Genomic DNA, 18,510 nt, shown 5'->3' with positions numbered 1-18,510 from the left:
CTCTCTGTACCTCCTCTGGCCTCCTGCTGTTTGTCTGTCCCAGGGATCTCAAAAGGACCTTCTGTGGTTGTTCTCGCCGCTGCTCTTGACCCGTAAACACGTGTTTGAAATGCCGTGTGTCTCTAGCTCTTCACCTTGGTGCAGAAGGAGCTCCAGGTGGAACTTGCAAACTGGTAGCCTGTGGCTTGAACTGGACCTACAGGTGTGCTTCATTAGGTCTGTCTGGTGGTGTTTTCCAAACGTGCACTGGATGCCTGCATTTAAGAGGCAGGGCTCTGTAGCAGTTTAGGGCAAGGGGTTGCCAACCCTGTGGCCTGTGAGCCAGACCTAGCCTGTGGCCTGTTTTTGTACAACACAGGAGCTAAGAATGATGTTTACATTTTTTTAAAGGGTTGTTAAAAAAAAAAAACACAACAGACCCAAAAAACAAACAAAGAAGACTGTGTCACAGAGGCCGGATGTGGCCAACAAAGCCTAAAATATTTACTATCTGGCCCTTTGCAGAAAAAGTCTGCTGACCCCTGGGGTAGAGCCAGGCTTTGCAGCCATAGGCTGCTGGGATTTCAATTCTAGCTCCACCATTTACTCGCTGCCTGACTTGGTGCACGTCACTCCTCTGGGCCTCAGTTTACTGACGTGTAATATGCGGTTTGTACTAACACAGATGCGGCTGTTATTCATACAGATGATCGGACATCTATTCACTTAATTCTTAGAACAACTCGATGAGCGAGGCCCTGCGGTGAGCCCCACTTGAGAGACTGAGGCACAGAGGAAGGAAGTGGCCAGTTCCAGGCCACATAGTAGGGGAGCTGTAGGGCTCACGATTTGAGCCCTTTTCTAGAGGTCCGCCCTCCAACCATGAGGCTACCCTGCCTGTTAAGCACTTTGGGGAATTAAGCTGCCAGAGTGCTTAGGTTCTGGGGATGCTGACCTTCTCAGTTCCCTAAGCGGGGGTCTGGGAAGGTCGGTGGCCTTGGTTTTGTGGCTCAGTGGCTGCTCTGTTCCTTCTTTCCTGGGTTTTAAAACCTTGAACATCTGACCCATTAGAGCAAAGGCCGACTCTAGCCCCACAGCCCAACCGAGGCTTCCTAGGTATTAACGCTTTGGTTTCTGGACCTTGGAAAAGTCTGGGGTCTCAGCGGGTGTGGGGAGTGGCTGTTTCCATAACGTATTTTAACAAGTAATGGAGCTAGACCTATGTATGGGGGCGGACTCTAAGCTCGCAATGGGAGGCCCAGGCGTTTCTGAGGCCCCAGGGGCCACAGTTTGGTCTGGTGGGATCTATGGGCTCTGGATTCCCAGGAGAGCAGACGGAGAAGAACAGAACTAGAGTAACTGCCCACAGGAAATGATGATGCAGCCTGGCTGTGGGTTTGCCTGACCAAATGGCTGTTTACTCGCCCCGTTTCCTCGGTCTCCAGCTGTGTTTACCGGGAGTGCAGATAGCACCAGGGACCAGCCAGCAGGCCCTTGGATTCCTTCGGGGACGTGCCATGCTCCCCGCCTGACAGAATTGCTCTGTGCCCTGGCCTCTGGCACCCACAGCTGGAACGCTTGCATCAGAGAACAGCTGGGATTGTGGACAACTCTTCATACCCCTCCTGAGTCCCTCCTTCCTGTCACATTTTCCAGCGGACTTTAAAAGACGATGCCATGAGCCCAAACCCTCAAGCCTCCTCCTCCGGCCCCTGCAATGCTGACGCCCTCACAGATGTCCCTGTGGCCCTCTGAGCCCCCTTGTTTGAGCTGAACTCCGAAGCCAGTAGGCAGACAGGGTCAAGGAGCCCGGGTGGGAAGACAGAAGAGGCGAGATTGAAAGCCTCATTGGGAGCAGCCCGAAAAAGGCTGAAGTTGAACATTGCCTAAGAATAGCCGGAACATTCTATCTCAGCCTCCAGCCCAGGCTCAGGATAGACAGTTGGCATTTTTAGGCTTTGTTGAGTTTTCCATCAGTGTTTCCAGGGAAATGATTCAGGTTTGGGGTAATGCCCCTAGTGCGCAAATGACAGGTGCCCGAGGGGAGGCTGACTGTCACTGCCCCTTTTGGTTGTTTCCTGGTGATGCCACTGTGCACCAGCTGCTGGCGTGGCTCAGGACCCCCAGTGGTGAACGTGTCCCTGCCCATCTCCAGTCAGACTGGGCCTGGTGCATAATGGAGACGGGTCAAGGCAGGTGCAGGGCAAGCTGGACGGGCCCTTCAGCCCAAAAGGGGGCAGCTGCCACTCCAGCCCCCCCGTTCTCCTTTGCCTCCTATGTCCTTGGCCCTTTCCCCTCCACTTCCTTAGCTGGTGACTCACCTTTCGGACCTCCAATCACAAGTGGGCCCAGGGCTCAGTCTTTGGGCCTTTTCTCTCTCTAGACTTGCTCCCGGAGTGGCCTCATCCACTTTGTGGCCTTTAAAGAAAAAAAAAATGTATTCAAAATTTGTGTAACCTTCATCATGATAATTTTAGACTATTTTCATCACCCTCCAAAGAAACTCCAGACCCATTAGCAGTCACTCCGCTTTCTCTCGGCCCCTGGCAACCACGCATCTACTTCCGGTCTCTGTGGATTTGCCTGCTCTGGACCTTTCTTTCCGATGGAACCCTAGAATATGCAGCCTCTTGTGTCTGGCTTCTCTTCCTTAGCACAGTGTTTTCCAGGCTCACCCACACTGCAGCCTGAATCATAACTCCGTTCCCTTTTTAGATGAATAACATTCCGCTGTATAGAACCACATTTTATCCATTCATTCACTAACGAACATTTGGGTCGTTTGCACTTTCTGGCCGTTACGAACAAAGCTGCCGTGAACATCCATGTACAAGTATTTTGTGGACATTCCCAGGGCTTTAAATCCCATCTCTGTGTCCAACTTGCAGCCTGGACCTGTCGGCCAAATTCCAGACCTGTTCTCCTGCCCACTCAGCTTCCCTACTTGGATGTCAGACAGGCGTCTCCTATCTGACGTGCCCAAAACGAAATGCTTGGCTCTCCCCTTCCCCCAGACTGGTCTCCCCGCCCTGCCACCCCCTTGTCCCCATTTCCATAAATGGCCTCTTTCTTTCTGGTTGCTCAGGCCAAACCCAAGCTGTCTCTGGCTTACCCTACATCCAGTCTATTAGGAGGCCCCATTGGCTCTGCCTTTGGACTCTTTCTTGAGTTCAGCCCTTCTAGCTGCTTCACGACACCTCGCTCCCTGGGCCCCTGCCACAGCCCCCACTGGGTCTTCCTGCCCCTGCCCTTGTGCCCCACTGTCTCTTCTCAACTCAGCAGGTAAGTCTGAGCCAGTTCACGTCATTTTCCCTCAAAACCCTCTAGCAGCTCCCTGTCGCTCACATTTAAATCCAGATTCCTCCTCACTGACACCTGTAAGGTGTTACACAGTTAATCTGTATTTCTCTCTGACCCCCCCCTCTGCTTCTTCTCCCATCCCTCTCACTCTGCTCCAGCCACATCTGTCCCCTTGCCACCCTCTGAACACAACAGGTTCCTGCCCCAGGGCCTTTGCACTTGCAATTTCCTCAGGGACATCATTACCTTAGATATCCTGAGGCTCGCTCTCTCATCTCGTCAGGGCTCTGTTGCTCACTTGTCCCCTCCGTGGAGAGGCCTTGTCTGACCACCCCAGCTATAGCAGAAGAAACACCTCCGCCATTCTCTGTCCCTTCACCCTGTTTTAATTTTTCTTCACAGTCCCTCTCCCTAGCTCACATTCTGTTCTAGGACTCCTGGTGTACGGATTGATTTTTTCTGACTCCTCATGAGGGCGTCGGCTTGGCCAGGGCAGGGGTTTAGGCCTGTTTTGTTTGTTGCTGTTCCCTCAGTGCCCCGATGGCCGGGGGCTGGCGTGTTTCCCGGAGTTGGGACACGTACCGCTCAGAGCTGGCACGTGAAGAACCTTTATGGGCGGCGAGCGGTGGGGGGAGGAGGCGGGCAGCCCTGGAAACCAGCGAACCCCACAGTGAGCATGTTCTTCTCTTGGCAAATTCCCGGGAGTCTTCCCGATTCCCTCCAGGAGAGGGTTCTGGCTGGTGCTGCACCATCGGAGGGTTTTAAGGCCGTTTATTCGTTCCCCAACCGCTGTGGAGTCCCTGTTACGTGGAAGGCTTCATCCCAGGTGCTAGGTGCACAGTGGACAAAACGGCCCAGAGCCCTACCTCTGTGGGACTGCCACTCTGCTGGGGGAGACAGTCAGTGGACGAATAGGAAATGAACGTGTTTGTAGAGTTGTCGTGTTGCTGTGGAGCAGAAATATTTCAGGCCAAGATGGTTGGTAAGGACCAGGTGATGGGCTGCGAGGGTGACCTTTGAGCAGAGACCAGGAGAAGGTGAGGAAGGGGGCCGTACAGGTAGCCTGGGGAAGAGTCTGCCAGGTAGAGGGCATAGCTAGTGTAAAGGCCCTGTGGCAGGACTGTGTCTGAGGAACAGTGAGGAGGCCAGAGGAGGATCTGAGGGAGAGAGCAGGGGAGTGAGGTCAGAGAAGCGATGGGGCCAGATAGGCAGGGCCTTGTGGGCCACTGCGGGGTCTTTGTCTTCTCTGAGTGTTGTAGGTGCCTTAGGAAGGTTGTGAGCAGGGGAGGGACAGGGTCTCACGTCGTTCTGACAGGATCCCTCTGGCTGTGTGTGGAGAATGGACCGTGAGTGGGGAGTGGGGGCCGAGTTTGACTTTGGAGGTTCAGGTGGCAGCTGGCTGGACCAGGATGGTGGTGGTGGGTTCATTTTATGACCATTGCCTCTTCATATCCTTTGCTCATTTTCTGTTGGATAATTATCTTTTGTGCTGATGCACCGTAGTTCTTTGTATACCATTCAGGATACTTTGGGATAGTCCCTTGGAGTCCTCCTCTGACTCTGATGTTAGGAAATGAGCTCCTTACCCGCCAGGGATCCTGCGAGAAGACACCGGAAGTCAGAATTCTCCCCACCATGGCTCCCGCTGCCTGGGGAGCTCCCGTGCTGCCCCCCTCGTGGCGCCCACCCTCCACCCTGCCTCTGGGCTGAGCTCTGCCTCCCAGGCCGGTTCAGGTTCTTTCCTGCGCAGTGAGCAGCGGCAGCCTCGGGGAGCGCCCCTCTCCCGGGGCGGGACACCTGCCTTCACCCCTTTATTTCACAGCTTCGGTCACACACCGTCCTTCCTCTGGTCCGACATCTCTGTTGTGTTCACCACTCAGGGCTGTCGTCTGGTCCCCCTTCCCCCGTGGGAGCGCCTTTTGCCAGAGAGACGGTTCCATCTGCCCCTTCCTTGCTCCCCCTGGGGCGTGTCCCTGGCACATGGCAGGTGCTCAGTAAAATCCTCAGGGTCCTGATGTTGCAGAACATCTGGGCCTCAGGCCCGCGAGGACCTGTGCTCCAGACAAGGGGCCGCTCATCTTCAGGCAGGGGCAGAAACGACGTGAGTGGAGAAGGGATGTTTCGGAGGTGGGTCTTCTGCTGGGAGTGCTCCGAACGACAGGCTGGCAGGGGCCAGATTGCTGCTTGCTGTCACAGCACGTGTTGTCAGCGACAGACTGATGGTGGCCAGCACGGACTGAATGCCTGCCAGCTACACACTTCACCACGGAGGCCCTTTCCCTGGGGTCTCCGATTCGCCATGACCACGAACGGACCCAGACGGACAGGTCTGCGTCGTCCTTTTAGTTTTGGGAGGTCGTGGGCTGTGCTGCTGTGCCTCGACCTCCTTATCTGTTAAAGGGGACAGTAACAGCCCCTGCTCGCAAGCACAGAGCAGAGGCTGAGTGGGCCTTCACTGCTGCCACCCCCCTTATCACTGCTCTTCAGCACGGAGGGTGACTGGCCCAAGGTCACCCAGCTGGTGACCTGTCCGAGGGGCGGAGCCAGCCCTGGCACCCACGTGTGGCATGCCAAAGCGTCACACCTGTGACTTCAAGGCAGCGGAGAGATGGGGAGATACTGGAACTGTTGGGCATGTCTGGGTCGGGTGATGAAGGAAAATCCTGCTGGTTGAGTGACCCCGCTGGGAAACCCTCCCTGCGGACTTGAGGTCCTACAGGTCCTCCCTCCCCACTTTCTCTCTCGTCACACTCACCATGTGGCTGAAGCCCTTCCATGACAGTGAGGCTGACCTTCAGCATGTCCCAGCCTGTGCTTGTGGCCGGGGTGGGCAGTGGTGGGGGGGGGCCATGGGAGAGGGGCCCTTTACACGGTCTGGTCCTTGTGAAGGTGTTTTTTTTTTTTTAAGTTTCTTTATTTTTTAATTTTTTTAATGTTTATTATTTATTTTTGAGAGAGAGAGAGAGACAGAGTGTGAGCAGGGGAGCGGCAGAGAGAGAGGAGACACAGAATCAGAAGCAGGCTCCAGGCTCCCGAGCTGTCAGCACAGAGCCCGACACGGGGCTTGAACTCACGAACCGTGAGATCATGACCTGAGCTGAAGTCGGATGCTTAACTGAAGGAGCCACCCAGGCGCCCCTAATCTTTATTTTTGAGAGAGAGAGCATATGAGTTGGGGAGGGGTAGAGAGAGAGAGAGAGAGAGAAAGAGAGAGAGAACCCCAAGCAGGCTCCAGGCTCAGTGCAGGGCCCTGCGTGGGGCTCGATCCCACAAACCGTGGGATCATGACCTGAGCCGAAAGCAAGAGTCAGACGCTTAACTGACTGAGCCACCCAGGTGCCCTGGGTGGGATGTTTTTTATATTATTCTACAGCTGAGAAAACTGGGGCTCTTTGGGGTCAGTATGTGTGGCTGCCTCTCTGACCTCCTGATCTCTGTCTTCTCTGTTTTTTTCTCTCTCTCTTTTCCTTTCTTTCTCATTTACTCTCCTCCAGCCACGTGCCCTCCTCACTCTTCCTCATTACGTGTCCCGTATGCTCAGACCTCAGATCCTTTGCGTTAGCTGCACCCTCTGTGTGGCACGGTCTTCCCCAGGAGTTTGGCAGGACTCCCTCCCTTGCTTGATCCGGAGTCTCTGTTCAGACGTCAGCTCCTCTGAGAGGCCTCCCTGATCTCCCCATTTGAAAGAACACTTCCCTTCCCCAGACCTTCTAGCCCGTCATTCGGATTTGCCTTCCTGGTATTTATCACCAGCTGACAGTGTTTTGTACATGCCATTTCTCTTCATTTGGGCTCATCTCCTCTACTAGAATGTAATACCTGCCAGGTGAGGAATTTTCCTCTGTTTGGTGACAAATGAAGAAGGCGCTCAGGGGACATTGAATGAATGAATGAATGAGTCAATGAATGAATGATGTTCCCCGGCCCCAGGATACCCGGTTTGTACCGAGCGTTGCTGGGATTTGGCTCAGGGCCAGGTGACGTGGACGCCGTGTTTGGTCCCCTGCGGGTTGGGTTGGTGTGCCTCATCCCTGTCCCCACCTCCCCCCCAGGAGCTTGCCAAGAGGACCCCCGGCAAGCACCCCGACCACCCCGCGGTCCAGAGCGCCCTGCAGGCCATGAAGACCGTCTGCTCTAACATCAACGAGACCAAGCGGCAGATGGAAAAGCTGGAGGCCTTGGAGCAGCTGCAGTCCCACATCGAAGGCTGGGAGGTGCGTCTGGGGCAGGTGGCCTCCTGGGCTCCAGCGGGGCCCGAGGCGGCGGCGGGGGGGGCGGGGTGCGCACAGCTGCGGGTATAGACGGTGGGTGGACACCATGTTCAGCCTGGAGGGTGCATGTTGTTGGGCTTACACGGTGTTTGTTGAAAAGAAAAACAAAAAGTTTAATTGTTTTCCGGTTGAGCCCCCATAAGAGCCTCGATTTCAAGTTTCTTTTGAGACACCGGCAGCACCGGACCCCCGTGTTCCACGACAGCAGCCTCTAGAAGCTCCGGTTTTCCTCAGTCCCCCCCTCTCCCCGTTGCTCCCCAGTCTCTCTCCTTCACATGTTGCCATGCCCGCCCGGTGTCCATAGGCCTCGGGGCTTTTGGTGCCAAGGTGCAGGGTAGTGTTTAAGGCTCTGCTCCAGGACAGAATGCTGGCTTTGACCCTCCCCTGCTGGGTGACTTCAGGCAAATGGCTTAACTCCTCTGAACTTCAGTTTCCTCATCTGTTCCTGGCACGTGACAGGCACTCCGTACAGGGTGGGTGTTGCTAATACTCCCGTCACACCGACGAGGGCATGGGGTTCTTGAAACCTTCTCGTGGTGCCTCATTTATTCACTTAAGCCTCTGTGTCTCCCTTGGATTATTAGAGATTTCCTACAAATCTGTCGAAGGACATGGAAAAAGCTGGATACGTAAAAAATATCAGAGTAAATACAGCTGGAACGGAAGATCAAAAGCAAAGATGAAATGCTTCTAGATTGTTCTCTGGATCGTGTGCCTCACACCCTGTGGGTTTCCTGGCACTTGCTACGTTTGGGATTTTTCCGCTTCTTTTCCCCGTGGTCGGGAATCCCGAATGTGAGAGTCTGGCTGTGGAGAGGGGGTCCGGGGAGGAGGCGGGTATCGTGGATTAGCGCTGGCCGCCCATCCCCCTTCCGCTGGGCCTTCCTTTCCCGCCGAAGCCAGAGAACGAAGGGCTGCGTTTCCCAGTCCCCCTTGTAGGTTAGGTTTGCGACGTGAATGGCCAAAATCGGATCCAGCCGCTTGAGATTGAGAAGCTGGGGTGGGACACAAGCCACCCCTGCGCTGTCTTTGCCGCAAAGCCCAGCTGTGGTGGGGCTGGGCTGTCTGCATTAGGATCTTAGCAGAGGGGCCGGGTGGCAGCTTCCTGGGTGTCAAGAGGCACGGGACACCCGCTGGCTGGCGGTGGTGCACGTGCAGCAGGCAGGGGATGGCTTTGCAGCCGACAGTTGAGCAGCAGCTCCCGAGGCCTGGACGCAGCAGGGTGGTGTTCTCCTGTGGTACCAGCTCGGGCAGATGGTGTGTGACCTCCCGTCTCCCAGCTGGGGCAGAGGCCGGCTTTCTGGGAGCCCCAGTTTCGGTTCCTGCTTCCTGTAGACCATCTGAAGATTGAGTAAGCCCCTTATCTCTTTCTGCTTAAAGTATGTAGCCTAGGGGGCGCCTGGGTGGCTCAGTCGGTTGAGCGTCCGACTTCGGCTCAGGTCACGATCTCACGGTCCGTGGGTTCGAGCTCCATGTCGGGCTCTGGGCTGACAGCTCGGAGCCTGGAGCCTGCTTCCGATTCTGTGTCTCCATCTCTCTCTTTCTCTGCCCCTCCCCCATCCTCTCAAAAATAATAAATAAGCAAAAAAAATTATAAGTACTCAGGGCATCTGGGTGGCTCAGTCGGTTGAGCGTCCAACTTCGGCTCAGGTCATGATCTCGCAGTCCGTGGGTTCGAGCCCCGCGTCGGGCTCTGTGCTGACAGCTTGGACCCTGGAGCTGCTTCGGATTCTGTGTCTCCTTCTCTCTCTGCCCCTCCCCCCCCAACTCTCAAAAATGGATAAACGCTAACAAAAATATGTAGCTCGGTTTCTATTTCCTACAATGCAAACTGCCAGAAAGGTGTGCCAGTTAGGGTGTGTTGTCTTAGGCCTTGCTTCAGCCCCGTGATGCCAGAGCTCCCGTTCTGTCTCTTGCCTCCCCCTCCTGGTTCCATGAGAGCAGTAGCTCCAGGAGCTCCTGTTTCAAAGCAGGAGGAGACAGGGGCATGGCCGGGGCAGTGAGAGGGAGCTCTTCTCCTCAGTGGAGGGAAGCCTTTCCCAGAAGCCCCGAAGAGACTTCTCCTTTCCTCTCCTTGACCAGTAGGTCACATGGCCGCTGTCAGCAAATATGCTAAGCTACAGAGCTGATAGAGAGGATGTGCTTAAGCCTCTTTGGGCTTTGAGCTTCCTGACGGCCAAGGTGAAGAGAGCAGGAGACATAAGTTACTCAATATTTATTTTCAAAAAAGGAAGATAGCAGTTCTTCTGGGAGGCAGAGAGTTTCCTGGAAACCAGCTGAAAAAGACATTTCTCACATGCGTCCCTGTGGAGAGGAGTATTGAGCAAGAAGTGATTTCTAGATGTCGGCTTCTGGTCAGGGCCTCGGGAAACAAGAACTAAGGGTCTTTGGGGCCCTTTTAGACCCTGAAAAATCTACAATTTGAGAGTGGTCCTTATTTTGATCGCTGTTTCTTGGCACAGTAGGAAATAAAGTGAGCTGGAGTGAATAATTAGTGGCAATTATTGAGCCCCTGTTACATGTTTCCGATACTAAGGGGAGGTGGTATGATTATTGCCATTGGACAGATAAAGAAACTGAGGCGTGGGGACTTGATTTGGAAGCCCAGCTCTGTAACTTTGTCCTACCTCAGGCGACTTTGTGGTGCTCTCCCGACCTTGTTTGCCCCGATTGCCTAATTTTAGTAATAATGTCTCTGAAGGTACCACCTGGTGTCATCCTGAGGCTAGAGTGAAATGCGGAATATGAATGCTCTTTAGAAAAAGTAACATGGTTTCTGTGCGGTAGTAGAAAGTTGTTGTTATAACGTTTATTTAAGTAATCTCTATACCCAATGTGGGGCTTGAACTCATGACCCTGAGATGAGGAGTCACATGCTCTTCTGATGGAGTCAGCCGGTAGGATGGTTTTTTAAATGCAGTTTGATCCTTAGGCGATATAAAAATAATATGTCATAGCTAGAAAAAATCATGTGTAACAGTGAGGCTACCTGCAAAGGCTTCCTGCTCTCTGTAGTCACAGCCTCGGGGGCCGGTGAATGGCAGTGGTTACAGATCTTTACTTCTGATAATCTTCCTGATTATTACTGATCTTTCTGTCTGACCTCTTGCCAATCTGGTTAGACGGCTGCCATTTAGCTCTTGGAATTTGGCTGGCAAGGGACTCATTTTGGGAGGAGGGAGAATCTCTCCTTGGCTACTTTCTTGCTGTGTGCTTGGGCTTGCATCATCAGTTTGATCTCCCAAAGCTGTTCCACCCCGCCCCACCCCCCCCCCCCATCCTTTGTCCTTTTCAAAAGTCCAAGACTGGTTTACTTAAAACCAGATAAGTTAATCCATAAATCCGTTTTACTAAGGACGTGGAAATGGGAGTATGTTGTGATGCGGAAGTGAGTGAATGAGCCAGCTCACTGCGGGGAGGGGGTTCCTTGTCCTCAGTTTCCTCGTCTGAAGAGTCTGGATAGTGGTGGTCCCCCCCTCTCGGGTCGCTTGAGGATTTGGGAGTGGATACGTGCACGGCGCTCAGAACAGTGCTCTTTCCTTGGCTCAGAGCGCATGCTCCGTAAACGTCCAGAGGAGCTGTGGCAGCAAAGCTGGATTTCATTCTTCTTCTTCTTCTTCTTCTTCTTCTTCTTCTTCTTCTTCTTCTTCTCCTCCTCCTCCTCCTCCTCCTCCTCCTCCTCCTCCTCCTTCTCCTTCCCCTCCTCCTCCTCCTCCTCCTCCTCCTCCTTCGAAAAAGCATCCTGCAACTTTAGCTGCAGCTCACACCCGGTGTGGGCTGACCCTCCCGCAGGGGACACTCTGGATGCACGCCCCCACGGACTTTTGTGTAAAGCTCACGGTAATAAAAAGAAATGCATGTTCTTAACAAGAAAGAAACTGGGCACGCTCAGCTTCCTGGCTCTGGAAACGTGTCACCCACGAGGGGACAGAAGGAAACAGGAGTGAGGAAACATGGAATTATTATTAAAGAAAAGAAAAGAAAAAGACCATAACCAGAGGTTCTCTTGTGTTCTTCTCACCCTTCCTGGGATGCCTTGTGCTCCAGGGGCTGTGGTCTCTCCCCTTAAGAGACTCCTGTTCTAGACCAACGGTTGCATAGAAAGCCCTTCAGGTTATCAGGTTACCTTCTAAGAGGCAGACACCTGCCCTGGGTAGTAGAGGCTGGTGGGTGGGAGAGTCAGGCCAGCGTGTCTGGTTCAGATCCCAGCTCGCTCGCCGACCAGCCGTGTGTCCCTTTCCTCCTCTGTAACGCGAGAGTTTCTTGAGGATTAACTGGGTTTGTATAAAACACTCAGAATGGTCATGGGCCCGTGGTGAGCTTTGCCCGTCTCTACGTGTCAGTGCTTCTGTCGGTGGGGTCTGTACTGTGTAGACCCCTAGCCCTGACTGGTGGACACCTTGGTGTGTAGGCTCCTTCCTGTGTATCTGATTTTCAGCACCACCTCTGACCCAGATTCAAGGAGAGCGTCAGGACCAGCTGACCTGGGGAGACCGAGGGCCAGCTGGGCTTCTCGGCAAAGCTAGGGTGGAAGGGGGCATCCCCCTCTAGTGTCCCTGGCATTTCAGGTGTATTTGCTAGGTGGTCTTTGGTCAAGGCTGGGGGGGGGGGGGGCAGCTTCCCAGGCTGGGTTCAGTGACTCCCCGTGGTCCCTGGATTTGACAGAGAGGTCAGGTCTAGGCCCGCGTGACGTCGGGCTTCTGGGTCCTGCAGTCGGGCCAGTTCCCAGAGTCACACACAAGCAGATAAAATCCCCCTGTGGAGTCTGGAAGGGCTAGTGGGTGGGCCTGAGTGGGGTGAGGGGAGGTGGGGAGGCATGTGGTCTCCGGGAACTGCTGAACTGCTGTGTGCCCCCAAGCAGGCTATTGATGGAGCCTCATCACCCCGGAGTCACGCTCACCCTGTTTGCGAGGATACTGGGGGTCCAGAAGGTTCTTCGTCACGGGGGCCCTGAGCCTGGTGGGGCAGGCTCACGACCTCGCTGGGTGGCTGTGTGTGGAGTCCGATATCTGCCTGCAGTGTAGGCATTTGTGCTGTGACTTCTGTGAACGGGTGCTCGCTCCTGCCCTAGGCTGCCCAGCTCTTGACCACAGGAAGGTGGTTTTCCAGAACCCCAAGGGGGCCCCACAGGGGTCTCTGGCACTTCAGGCTGGTGAGTTTGCTGTGCCCAGCCGGGCTGCGGGCACGGAGCAGGAGAGACTGCGGTGGGCGGTGAGCAGAAAGCCTGATGTCTGAGTTTCTAGAACCAGTTCCCCTTACTGGGTCTTGGAAATAACTGAGTAAGAGCATCTCACCGGGGTACGAACTCCTTGGTTCTGGGTGTTGAGTGTTTGGGGAAGGCGACTTTGTGAACCATTCTCCCCCTTTCTTTCTCCAGTTCATCTCTGGGCGGAGACGGCATCACGTCTCAGTCTCCCGTCACTGTAATCTGCAGGTCTTGTCAGACGAACCTCCCTGGACCCCACTCTTGTGTGGTAGCCCTCAGGCCTCCGTGTCATTGCTGTTGCCAGCCTATCAATGGGGCCTGGTCCTTACCTTAACGTACTGGTTCTAGTACATGGCTGGCTGCTGAAAGGAGAGATAATGGCATGAGTGAGGGAGAAGATTCTTCCTCTGTAGCAGGGCAGGCTGGGGGCGGGGCGGCTCTGCTCCGTGTGGACCCGGGTTCCTTCCAGCTTCTTTCTCTGCCATCTGCTACAGCATACTCCCACTGCCATGGCTGTCTGCCAGCCCGTGGCAAGAGCGAAGGGAAGAAGAGGAGAGGAAGCTCTCTCCTTTCAAGGGAATAGTGTAAAAGTGGGGCACACTGGCCATGATTTAGTCACATGACCGCAGCTGGAACAAGGGATGCTGGGAAATGGAGTCTGTGGTCGAAATGGAATCTGTTAGTCAGTGTCGGCTAAACTCCATTCCTGTGCTTGCTCGACGAGGAGCATGGACAGCTGGCGTCCTGTGCCCTCCCAGGTGTGTTTCCAGCTTCCTCTCGTTCAGCACTTTGAGCGCTCCGTGCCACGGTCCTTGGGCCTCCCTGAGCTCCCGACAAACCTGCGTTGTCCCCCCAGTTCCTTTCCTGACGCCACCGCCTGGAACCTCACAGAGAGGTTCAGTGAACTTCACGCACAGTTAGCGTCTTAGCCTCCCCGTCACTTAGCATAGATGGCCGGCTAGAGGTTGGGAATGGTCTCCATCTGTCGTCATGTCTGCAGCTGATGTTCGCGCTGTGTTTATCACCTGCTCTACAGGCATTTCTTGAGCACCTGCCGTGTGCCCGAGAGTGTTACGGGTGCTTGGGAACCAGTGGCAAATGCTTGGTAATATTGGTAATGCTTTCTGTCCTTACAGAAGTGGCATTCTAGTGGGGGGGGGGGTGGATACAATAACAAGTCAAGACCTAATGAGGAAGGGATAGGCAAAAATGAAACAACAAACAAACAACCCACCCCCCCGCCCAAACCCCAAACAAGAACTGAACCGAAATAAAACCAGATGCCAACTGGGGCTGGATGGGTCATTTCCCCTCCCTGAGCCCAGGACTCTCTTCTGTGAAATGGGCATCTTGATGATGCTCTTCCTGGTATTGTTCTGGCGTGTTCGACAGATAGAAGCCATCGATCGGACCAGATTTTCTGTCCGCTGACAGATTTGCCTGCAATGGTGCACTTAGAGTTCGGGGTGTGACAGACTTGGTAGGTTCTGTCCCTGGGATGGAAGGGTGTTCTCCTGGATTGGCCAGCTCATTCCCTGTGCCCCTTGTCACCCTCCCAGGGCTCTAACCTCACGGACATCTGTACCCAGCTCCTCCTACAAGGCACCTTGTTAAAAATCTCTGCGGGCAACATCCAGGAGAGGGCCTTCTTCCTCTTTGACAACCTCCTCGTCTATTGCAAGAGGAAATCCAGGTGAGCTGCTGGGGAGGTTGGGGGCGGGGCTGCCCAGGTGGGCCTGGAGGCAGGGATTGGGTGGGACCCTGACACTTTCTCAAGGGACACCTTAGGCTTGTCACTTTCCTCTCCTGGCATCCCTTTTCTCAGCTGAGGGGCTTGTTCTCGATGAGCACTGTCTAATAGAAATATAAGGTGAGCCACATGTGTTAATTAAAATTTTCTAGTAGCCACGTTAAAAAAAGCAAAAAGGAACGGGCAAAATGAATTTAAATAATGTATTTTGTTTTTCCCAACGTATCTCTAAATATTATCATTTTCATGTACATAACCAACATGTAATCAGTTTTTGGAAATTATAGAGGTATTTTGCATCCTTTTTTTTTTTTTTTTTTGTACATTAAGGTTCAAAATCTATTGCATATCTTAAACTTACAGCATGTCTCGATTTGTCCTAGCCTTGTTTCAAGTGCTCAGTTGCCCCATGTGGCTTGTGGCTGCCATATTGGACAGATGGCTGCCATATTGGTCTAGATGGTGGTAGAAATTTGGAGATTCTTTGTGACGCTAACACCCTGTGATTCTGAGACCCAGAGGTGGGAGATTCAAGGGCAGAAGGCTCTTGTACTGTTAAGCTTTTTGAGGGAAAGGATAGTACCTTTGCCATCCTTGTATCTTTCACTGGAGTGAATGGATGGGTGGGTGAGTGGTATAGACACATACAGATGAATGTATGATCGCAAATGTGAATGATGGCATGTGTGAGCCGATGGGAGGAGGGATAGGTGCACAGGTGGGGGGTTTGGAGGATGAGTGGATGGCGGTTGAAGGAAGGTGGGAAGGATTGTGGATGGACGTGTGAATTGATTTGTGGATGGATACGTGAGTAGATGAAGGAGCAATGAAGGAGGTGAGTGGTTGGAGGTGTAAGGGGAAGGCTGGATGGAGAGAGATGGACAGAAAGCTGGGTGGTTGGAGACGTGGATATGAAGACATGTTGAGTTGACAGAGGTGTGTTCAGATGAATGGTGAGTTGGGGCCTTCGTGTACGAGTTAAGCAGGTGGGTAGATGGAGGGATGGTCATCAAATGGGAGATGGTCAGGTAGGTGGATGGATGGATGGTTGGTTGGATGGTTGGTTGAGTTGCTGGGGTGGTTGGATTTTGAGATGGAGGGTTGGGTAATTGGATGACCGAGTGGGTGGATGGGTGGGTGGATGGTTGGAGAGAGGAAGAGTTGGGAGATAGAGGGGTGTGGGGCATGAGTGGCTGGCTGGCTGGCTGGCTGGCTGGGTAGATTGGTGGACTGAGAGGCTGTCTTTCAGGTTTTTTGAAGACTGTCTCAACCCAGCCCTTTTGAATCCTCCTACCTGTTACTTTGTTTTAGGGATGAAACAGTGACTTTCCAGAGGCTTCTTTACTCCTTTAGTAGAAGCTCAGGCTGAGGGGAGGTCCAGACCCTGGGCCCTACTGTCAGCCTTGCCTCTCCCTTTCTTTGTGGTTCTAGGCACGTCACTTACTGTCCCTGAGCCTCATTTTCCTTGTCTGTTTCTTCTGGCCTCCTAAGATTGTGGTGAGGAGCCTTTCCATAGGATGAACGATGGCGTTCCATGCGTGTGTGTGGGCTTCTCTTTCTCCTCCAGCCTGACCTCTCTGAGCCTCAGTTTTCTCTTCTGTAGAATGGGGATGATAAACCCCCTTCTTACAGTAGTGTTTGGTTTAGAGCCACGCTCCTTACATTTGAATTCCTGTTCACATTTCTGTAGCTCTGTGACTCTGCCTCTGTCTGCCTCAGTTCCCTCATGTGTAAAATAGGGTGACTTATCGTATGTATCTCCAAGAGCCACTGTGAAGAGCAGGTGTGTTTAGTAAGCGCGCAAAATGGGGGTTACTGTTCACTTACCTCCATGTGTGTTGGGTTCCTGTCCACTCACAGGTGCAGCACCAGGCAGTGGAAAGTTCTTCGCCACAGGCCCCTTCCCCTCCCACCCTTCCTCCCCGTGCTGGGTTTGGTCCTTCTGGTTAAAGGCCTTGGTCTCCCTCTTTCATTCACCCTCTCCCGTGTCTTTCTTATTTGATGTTTTATTCTGCCCGCTCTGTCAGGTCTGTCTGTGTCTGCCCCCCGCCCCCCATTAACGCCCCCATTTCCTTCCTCTTTGCTTCCCTCCTGTTCTCACCGGGGCCATCCCGAGAGTCCTCCGCCCTCCCTGCCAGCTGCCCCAGGCTGTCCGAAGCAGGCACTTTTCCCAGAACGCTGGGGTTTAGAAAACACAGTGTCCCTTCAGGCCCGTGTGACCCGCTCGGGCTTTGGCTGAGTTTGCTCGGCCTTCGGCTGCCCGAGTGAGGCCCTTCCCCTGTGGGCATGGCCACACCTGTCAGAGCAGTAGCAGCCGATTCTGCTGGTGCTGGATCCCCAGTGGGCCTTCAAGGGCCAGCCCTGTGGCGGGCGTGAGATGAGCTCTTTTAGGGCCGTTCCCTGCCTCAGTTCTGGAGCGAGCCAGGCTGGCTGGGGGGGAAAGGGCACATCTGTCTCCTGGGAGGAGGTGGCAGGCGGCCAGCATTCCTGCCTCTGGATGGGGAGCCAGAGGGCCGGGCTCCAAGTCGTCCCCGAGGGATCGGGCAGGGGTGGATGGAACCCTCGGCCCCACTGACGTGGTCACAGGAAGCGCCTCCTGCTGCCAGGTGTCTGCCGACTGTGTTTTCTCCGCCTGGGTCACGCGGGGCACCGCCCGTCCGGGACTCGGGTCAGGGGAGGTCTCCGACTCAGAGTGCTTCTGGCCTAATTCAAAAGTAGAGGCTCCCTGGGTGTGTCAGAAGCGCCAGGAGTGTTCGAAGAGCCCACCTCCCCATTCTTCAGCACGGGAAACCGAGACCCCGGGAGGAGGAGAGCTAAATCTCTAACATCTCAAAAGCTTATCTCGTGTCTCAGAGATGGCAGCAGCATGTAGTGCTTAAGGACACAGAGGCCCTGCCACTTAGTAGTCGCGTGGCCTCGGGCAAGTTATGTCAGCTCTTTGTGCCTCTGTTTTCCCATCTGTGAAATGGGGCCAAAAGTAGCCCCCATCTGATGGGACTGTTTTTGTAGATGAAGTGAGAGAAAACATGTAACGGCTGGCTTATGTATGTAAAGGAGAAGAGATCCCAGTCCAGTCTTCATCCAGGTGTCCCTCCGGGACACGGCTCACGTTTAAACTGTGTCTAAAGCAGGCTGTTTGTTTTCATCACAACTCCTGCCCCAGACCCTTTCCTCCTGGCGTCTTCCTCACTCTGAGTGAAGGGCACTACCAGTTGCCCAGGAGCCCAGGCCGGGATCTTAGTTGATCTTGGTGCTGGCCTGCCTCACCCCACACCCACGTCATCAGCAAGAGTCAGACGCTTAACCTACTGAGCCACCTGGGTGCCCCTAAATGACTGAAAATTTACATGGAAACACAAAAATAACTATGACAACTTTGAAAATGGACAGAGCCAGGGGACTTGTACTACTGACAGCCAGGCTTACTCTATAGCCGCAGTAATTAAGACAGTGTAGTGAGTATTGTGGGCGCCTGGGTGGCTCGATCGGTTAAGTGTTGACTTCGGCTCAGGTCATGATCTCACGGTTCATGAGTTTGAGCCCCGCAACGGGCTCTGTGCTGACAGCTCAGAGCCTGGAGCCTGCTTTGGATTCTGTGTCTCCCTCACTCTCTGCCCCTCCCCTGCTCACACTCTGTCTCTCTCTTTCTCTCTCAAAAATAAAAAATAATAATAAAAAAAGACAGTGTAGGATTGTGTAAAAAGTTTGGTGGAACGGAATGGTGAGTCCAGGAGCAAAAACCCCGTGGACGTGTTCATTTGAATGTCAACAGAAAAAGCCAGTGCAGTTCAATAAGTGATGCTTGGTCAGTTTGATATCCAACGTTGGGGGCGGGGGGAGGGTTGGGTCTTGACTCTTAGCTCACACAATATACAAAAAATCAACTTCATATGGATCACAGATTCAGATGTGCAGGGTAAAACCATGAGGTTTCCAGAAGAAGGAATAGACACTATCTTTGTGATATGACAGTAAGCAAAGATTTCTTAAATAGGACAAAAAGT

At 53.7% G+C, this 18,510-nt stretch overlaps 1 protein-coding gene across 1 annotated transcript in view; it reads left to right on the top strand.

Annotated features, from left to right (window-relative positions):
• Positions 1-18,510, top strand: part of PREX1 (phosphatidylinositol-3,4,5-trisphosphate dependent Rac exchange factor 1) — a 186,285-nt gene that overhangs the window by 99,406 nt on the left and 68,369 nt on the right. The window contains exons 6-7 of the mRNA XM_086702427.1: positions 7,332-7,493; positions 14,316-14,449. Of these exons, the coding sequence (XP_086558553.1) occupies positions 7,332-7,493; positions 14,316-14,449 (296 nt within the window). The remainder of the gene's footprint in view (positions 1-7,331; positions 7,494-14,315; positions 14,450-18,510) is intronic.

Source organism: Puma concolor, chromosome A3, assembly GCF_028749965.1.
Source record: "Puma concolor isolate L17-30 chromosome A3, mPumCon1.1.hap2, whole genome shotgun sequence".
NCBI lineage: Eukaryota > Metazoa > Chordata > Mammalia > Carnivora > Felidae > Puma > Puma concolor.
Note: the sequence above shows the minus strand (reverse complement) of the source record. Positions and strands in the feature narration are given on the sequence as shown.